Source organism: Primulina tabacum, chromosome 1 (assembly GCF_025594145.1).
Source record: "Primulina tabacum isolate GXHZ01 chromosome 1, ASM2559414v2, whole genome shotgun sequence".
NCBI lineage: Eukaryota > Viridiplantae > Streptophyta > Magnoliopsida > Lamiales > Gesneriaceae > Primulina > Primulina tabacum.
Window position 1 is genome coordinate 15,976,212 of NC_134550.1, and position 7,206 is coordinate 15,983,417.

Here is a 7,206-nt window from a genome sequence, read left to right on the forward strand (position 1 = left end):
GATTTCAAACTTAATGTCTCGTTGTTTTCATATTAGGTAGTTTCGTAACAATGAAAAAATCTAAATTTAAACGAACATTACATCTTGGAATGATTCAACTCAGATATGGTGCTGAAAAAATGAGTCATTTCAGAATTCAATTTTGGAGTAGATAAATTTAGTAAGATAAATATAATAACATTGGTTTTTACTATAATATGCAAATTGCATTATTTATAATTTAAAATTCAAATAAGACATCCCTATGGACAAAATTATACATTGGATGTTTTTGGCAGAATTATATCATACATTAACTCTTTAAAATTATGGAAATTTCGAATTGCATGCATTGGGTGTCAACATTTCTGATTATTGATAGTAATATACATGTTTATTGAGGGTAATTTAATTTTCATTTGAAACTCTTTTGAATCTATCTCTTTTAATAATCTTGGGCTATCTTATTTGAATTTTTAAGAAGACAATTCAAGATATACAATATACATATGTTTTGGAAAGAAAACTATAATACATTAATTCTTTCAAATAAAGGTAATCTCGAAATAATATGCATTTGAGATAAAAAATTTATGATTATTAAATGGTAATTTAATGTCCATTGAAAAACCTTGTTGTAGTGATAACTTTTAATACTCAACCAATTTTATATTTAGAAAAATTAAATTAACTAATTAAATATTGTATTTCTTTTTTAGTAAGTAATTTGGACATGAAATTACTTAAAATAGCAAAATGTATTTTTGAATGATTTACTCATGAGTGATACTGAACATTGCAATCATTGTATTTTAAATTTATTTATACAGTTTTTAATTAAATTGATTGATATAATCAATGCAAACATTTTAATATAGTTTATGTTTTCAATAGAGTTTAGTTTCAGTTTTATTAAAAAAAATAAAAAACATATAATACATAAATTACATTCGAATTAATATAAAAATTAATTAAATTCGAAATTGAATTAAATGAGTTGATATAACCAATGCAAGCAATAATTGAAGTGGTCATTTATTTCATTATACATATGTCAATATTCATGATATATCTTTCTTTTTTTTTAGAAATGACATTTTGACTGAAAATTATTATTCTTGCAAAAACTCTGCATATATATATATATATATATATATATATATATTTTAATCATTTATATTTAAAATTTATATTATGAGTGATGCCGAACATTGTAATCATTTATATTTAAAATTTATTTATACAGTTTGTAATAAAAATTAAATATATCATAGTAACACAAAATCATATCACAAATTAAATTGATTGATTTAATCAATGCAAATTTTTATTGTAGTTTATGTTTTCAATAGAAATTAGTTTCAATTTAAATAAAAAAACATATAATATATAAATTATATTTGAATTAATATAAAAATAAATAAATTCAAATTTGAACTAAATGAATTGATATAATCAATGCAAGCAATAATTTAAATTATCATTTATTGCAGTACACATATCTCAATATATTTATGATATATCAGTATATCTTTTCTTTTTTAAAAATGAAATTTTGGCGGAAAATTACTATTTTTGGCAAAAACTCTGCTTTTATATATATATAGATTTCTCGCTTTGCAATTTTAGTTCTTGTATTTTCAAATTTCATTTTAAGCATAATATATTTGTTTTTTTTTTTTTTTGTCAATTTTAATTTTTTACAACTTGACCCTGACTAGAAACCAATATAATACTGATGTGACGTTGATATATATAATGTCATATCAATACTCTCAATAAAAAAACTAAATTTATCAAAAATAAAAAATTACAGGACTAAAACTGGAAAAAAAAATGATGTAGAAGACCAATAAACGACAAAATTACAAAATAAAAAATACAATTTTCACATTTTTATTTTAAAAAACAAAATCAAAATTATAATACAATTTTTTTCCCCCAAAAATAGACAATTCTAGTCTTCTACTTCTCACCACAATAATTGTCGTATTAGACAATTTTAAACCCAAAACTCTATTTTAAAGCAACTATAGTGCAAGTTTCTGCACCAAATACAATATTCATCTCCAAAACATCTACTTCAAATCTTACTCTAAAAAAAAATATTATCGTAATATTCTTTTTTATTTTATTTATTTCAACCAAATCTTGTTTTCGAGCTATAATTGAATGCTTAAATATTATTTAATAAATTTGTGTGTTAGACGTTTAATTATAAAATTATTGTAAAATACTTTGTAAATTTATATAATTAAATATTTTAATTTTTATGATTTTATATTTGATTATTAAAATTATATAATAAATATTATCTAATTATTAAAATAAAATATTAAATATTATACTATTATTTAAATATATCTAATTATTAAATTAATATAATAATATCATATTGTTATATAAAAAAATATTATAATTCTTAATATAAATATTTATAATTAAAAAAAATAAAAAAAAAAAAGAGAAAACAACTCCCGCGCCAAATGTGGCGCAGAGAAGAATGGTGGAGAAGCCCAAGCAACAAACGCTATTTTGCTGCTTGGGTTGAAGATGTCCTTAGTACTTCGACCAAAAAAAAAATCAAAGTGCACAAGTTTAAGATAATGCACTAAGACATTATCAAATTTACTCAACTTGGATTATCAATTGTTTGACTTACGAACGAGATGATGAATTATTCATAAATTCTAATGTATGAATGATAAGTTTATATATTTGAATATCATAATAGTACGTTATACTAATTATTTTTAGACTTCGAGCCAAGATTGGATAAAACAAAGATGAACAATATATCAATATTTAATCCTCTGCACTAAGCGGTGCCTAATTCAACAATTTTTCTAAATATATTTTCCAATATTTTTATTAGGAAAATATGATAAGCTAAAATAATAAATTTTCGAAGATTTTAATTAGATAAATATAATAGCTAAAATGTTTTATGTCCATTCCATTATGTACGTTGAGGTACACAAAAGCCACACAATTTTGGACCAAAGCATAAATCAATGTCCTGAACATAAAAGATACCTAAAGAAAGTAATTATTAATTTTAGTTACAAAATAAATAAGATAAATTGAATATAAATAATACAAACTGAACTAATCATTTTGTTCTGATTAAAAGTCATATGATACAGATTCAACTGACATTTCATTTCCAATCCCAAAAACTTTTGTGCTAAAATACTTATAGCAGATGCTTTACAGTTTCCTCCTCTTGTTTCATGACCAAAAACTATAAAGATTATATAAAAGTAAATAAAAATAACCATACAATATAAAAAATGATGAATAAAGAACTTTGGTTTATGATTTAATTAATCGGTGAAGCCCTGTAGTATGCTGGAACGGTAGCAGGGAAGAATATTTGTCTCACTCCCTCAGCCTTTATGATTGGGAAAATGATACCAGATGCACCCTGTACCATAGAAAACAAGATATTAGCACATATTGGAATATTAATGTAACAAAGTTGCAGATTTTGAAATGAGAAATGAACTCACAGTAAGCAATTTAGCTCCCAACCAAATCCTTCTGGGAGAAGGGTAGGGAAGCAATAACCGTCCGAATCCATAGACGGCCACGGCGAAGAAATGGAGGAAGAGGCTTAAAGGGCGTGGATTCAGACCGGAGAGCAAAGAAATGGGGCCAGTGGAGAAGATCCCTCCAAGGCTTAAGTAGTCGAAACAGGCTTGGCGCATTTCTGCCCTTGCTTGATCAGAGGATGCACAGAACACCTTGTACAGGGCTCCGGCTAATATGTTAACGGTCGATGCCACTGGCTGGAGAAATGAACATCAATATTCTTGAATCAGTGATCTCAATGAATAATGGTACTGATCTTTATTGAAAGTTTTTAGTTTTTGAAGGTGATGATTCAGTTTGATGCTTTATATTACCTTTCTTAGGGTGTAGAAGGATTCAAGATACTTGCTCAGGGTAGATGCATCATTTAAATTCCTTATCGGTCTTAGAAGATCACGAAGAATGACAATGTCCGATAGAGCAACGGTCATTCCTCCCCCGGTTAAAGGGTGGCGCATGTTGAATGCGTCTCCCAGTAGAATGGCACCAGGTGTGGGAAGAGGATCTGCTGGCATGCTTCTGTTTGGCATGGTTCTTATGTTACCTTTCTCGATCGCAGCGATAAATGCATCATACAGCTGAGGAGGAATCTGATCAAACATGTCTTCGAGTCAGTTTCAAGCCAGCAGTTAATGCTATAAAAGGAAAGCAGATGGAAGGAGAGTTCATTTTATGTAAGAGATTTCTGGTACCTGAGGAGCCACCACAGTCCTCAAATATTTGGTCATTTCACCATTGGCAATGGAAGGAACCTTTTGTCCAGGGACATCAACGAGACACCGAGTCTCAGTGCTGCTGATTTGGTAAAATAGGATAGGCGAAGGATCTCCAAGAACGACATGTCCGTGATTTGGGTACGGGAGTTCACAATTTTCCAAGACCAAACCAACAAAACAAGAGGGAATTTCAACCTACATTCATTTGAAAGAAACATATGTTAAGTGAGAACGAAAAAATACAGCGAAAATTCTGAAGTGTTCAAGAAATAAGCTTCATATTCACCTTAGAAGTACAAAGGGAACGTCTCAAATTCGAAAAACAACCATCACAAACTATGGTCAGAGGAGCATACGCAGTTATCTCTTCACCATTCTTATTTTTGTACTGTACTCCTTTAACAGTTCCCTTTTCTTCAACCAAGGATGTCACTGTCCCTTGTTCGAGTCTTACGCTGATCGAAGAAAAGATTACAACATTAATTATAAAAATCAGAAAAATATGTAAGAGGAAGAACTGTTTTCAAGTTCAGAAAGCTATACTTCGAAAAAGTCATGGCCTTTTCTCTCATCCTCTGTATAAATCGGCCATTGTGAAAGCTTCTACCCGAGACATCCGATTGAAATTTCTCCAGGGGATAAGATAACTTGGTGCCTTTACCGTCCTTAAAAAGGGCATATCCGAAAACTCGTTGGGCATCGATTTCGCTCACGCAATCTGCAGTTACATGCAATCAGTTCATATCACAACTAAATCAATGCAAGACATATGTAACTTTAGGCAATCTAACAGCTGCAGCTAAGAAATTAAATATCAGCCGCACCTTCTAGGCCTAACTCAATCAGCTTCAAATACCCTCCAGGCTGTAACAGTTCGCCAACTATACGATCTGGCTCGGTTAAGTCTCTTTCAATCACATGAACTCGACGTCCCTCCTGCAATTTCGACACACAAAATTGAATCATATAAATCTTTTAGCTTTTCATCAATCATCAATGCTTCATATGCTATAAATAAGAAAGCTGCAGGATACCAAGTAAACCAACTCAACTTTCTTTATTTTAGACAGGGACGTGACCACTCAAACTTGCTTTGGTTCGTTTTTACAGAGGGATATAATAGTGTTTAGACATCAGACTGACCATTAAAATCGTTTTCAACAAGGAAATTAGAATCAGTAACATTCGTTCTTCTTATATTTAAAGATGGGAAAAATCAAGTATAAATTTCTTTGGAAAAAGTTTGTTAAATTTCCGTCCGACGCCATGTTAGCAACATCAATCTGGTTGGCACTTTTTGTTCACCGAACCCTCTGAATAATCCAAAAAAAGGGAAAGGAAGAGAATAAAAATTCAATGCTTGGGGCTGGGGAGGACAGCCGCAAGATGTTAAGTCCACAAAACTATTTGTGAAGAACTTAATTAGCGATTTTTCAAAGCATTAATACAAGTTTGAATTTGGTTAAACAAGGCAGCTGTGCATCAAATGATTCACTTTATGATCACTTATTTTCAAGACAGCATTCCAAGCAATTTATCACATCAAAAGCAAGAAAAAGCGAAAACAACATGAAATGTGCCTAGTGTTGAAGCCATAATGTTATCCAATTTAAAGTAATTTTTCATCTGAATCCCTCGAAAAAAACTATATGAAAACTTGGTATTTTCACAATTGTTACTGAGATTCTTCACCGCATAAGAGATTTGTAAACTCCATCAAGTTTCAAAATACTACAAAAATTCGTGTATATTTTCTTTCCGACCCTACATTGGCTCGAGTAGTTCATCAATTTATTCTCTTTCTTGGATAAATTTACGGGACGGTTTGATTTTATTGATATTTTGATTCATTTGATCATTTTTCGAGTTTTTCGAAAAAGTATTTTTTTCGTAGCACAAGAAAGAATACCACCATAACATGGGAGTTATCCCTTAAAGTAATTTTTCATCCGAATCCATAAAAAAAAACTCAATGAAACTTGGGATTTTCACAACATTTCATGTATGTATATATTTCTCTCTCGAACCCTACAATAACTCGAGCATCATGGGAGTTTAATCCGAATCACTGCCCAAAAAAAAAAAAATTCGCAGGAAGAGATCCTTCGTACCTTAGCGAGAGTACACGCCAAAGCCGCCCCGGCGACGCCGGCACCCACGATGATAATGTCGGTATCTCCACTAACCACCGGTCGGAAACCGACACCGGCTACGGAGCTCCTAACGCTTCCACCTTTACGTGCAATCTTAGAACCTCTCGTTTTTTTTATTTCTCTACGCAAATTGTAAAACAAGACAAGTCCCAACAAGGAAGCGACGAAGCCTCCGAGAATATACTGATCGATCATCACCATTTTCGTCAAGGATTGTGATGATGATCCGAAAATTGCACGAAATCTGATGATTTTTCTATTTCCTAATACGTATACAGGGAATGTTGCCAAATGCGTGTGTTGGGTTGAAGCCGATACAGCGCATTTATATAGAGAGACATTTGGCTTTAACGACTAGGATTTCAAACTAAGGAAAACGTGTTTCGTCGCCCACCACACATCTCCTCTCTTATGAGTTATGGGTCGGACCGGGTCGGGTCTCGGATCTCGCTAAACCTGACTCATTGTCGTCCCTATATCTGTTTATCACTAAATAAATGTTAAACCAATAGATGTATGGTGGAATTACACAAGCACAAAACACAAGTTTCGTTTAATGCAAAAATAAATTATAAATGTATTTTTGGAGTTGGTGGAAATATGGAATAATAAGTGTGAGCTATGAAAGGGGACAATCAAAGAACAGAGACAAAAACTTGTGTGTGACGGTCTCACAGGTCGTATTTTGTGAGACGAATTTCTTATTTGGATTATCCATGAAAAAGTATTACTTTTTATGCTAAGAATATTATTTTTTATTGTGA

The 7,206-nt window shown here is 30.9% G+C and overlaps 1 protein-coding gene across 1 annotated transcript; it reads right to left on the minus strand.

The window, feature by feature from the left end:
* Positions 1-3,120: 3,120 nt before the first annotated feature.
* On the minus strand, positions 3,121-6,729 carry LOC142542372 (squalene monooxygenase SE1-like). Its single transcript, XM_075648980.1, has 8 exons — positions 6,401-6,729; positions 5,114-5,225; positions 4,833-5,007; positions 4,576-4,744; positions 4,266-4,484; positions 3,888-4,163; positions 3,492-3,770; positions 3,121-3,406 (listed from the first exon to the last, which is right to left on the minus strand). The coding sequence occupies exons 1-8, from the start codon at positions 6,641-6,643 to the stop codon at positions 3,302-3,304; spliced, it is 1,578 nt and encodes a 525-aa protein (XP_075505095.1). The 5' UTR covers positions 6,644-6,729; the 3' UTR covers positions 3,121-3,301.
* Between the last annotated feature and the right edge of the window lie 477 nt (positions 6,730-7,206).

Excerpts from the sequence above, each read along its gene's own strand:
- LOC142542372 (XM_075648980.1), bottom strand. The coding sequence starts at position 6,643 with ATGGTGATGATCGATCAGTATATTCTCGGAGGCTTCGTCGCTTCCTTG. Across the intron at positions 4,745-4,832 it reads AAGGCCATGACTTTTTCGAA|CGTAAGACTCGAACAAGGGA; the intron begins GTATAGCTTTCT and ends TTCTTCGATCAG. Across the intron at positions 3,771-3,887 it reads CCTTCTACACCCTAAGAAAG|CCAGTGGCATCGACCGTTAA; the intron begins GTAATATAAAGC and ends TCATTTCTCCAG.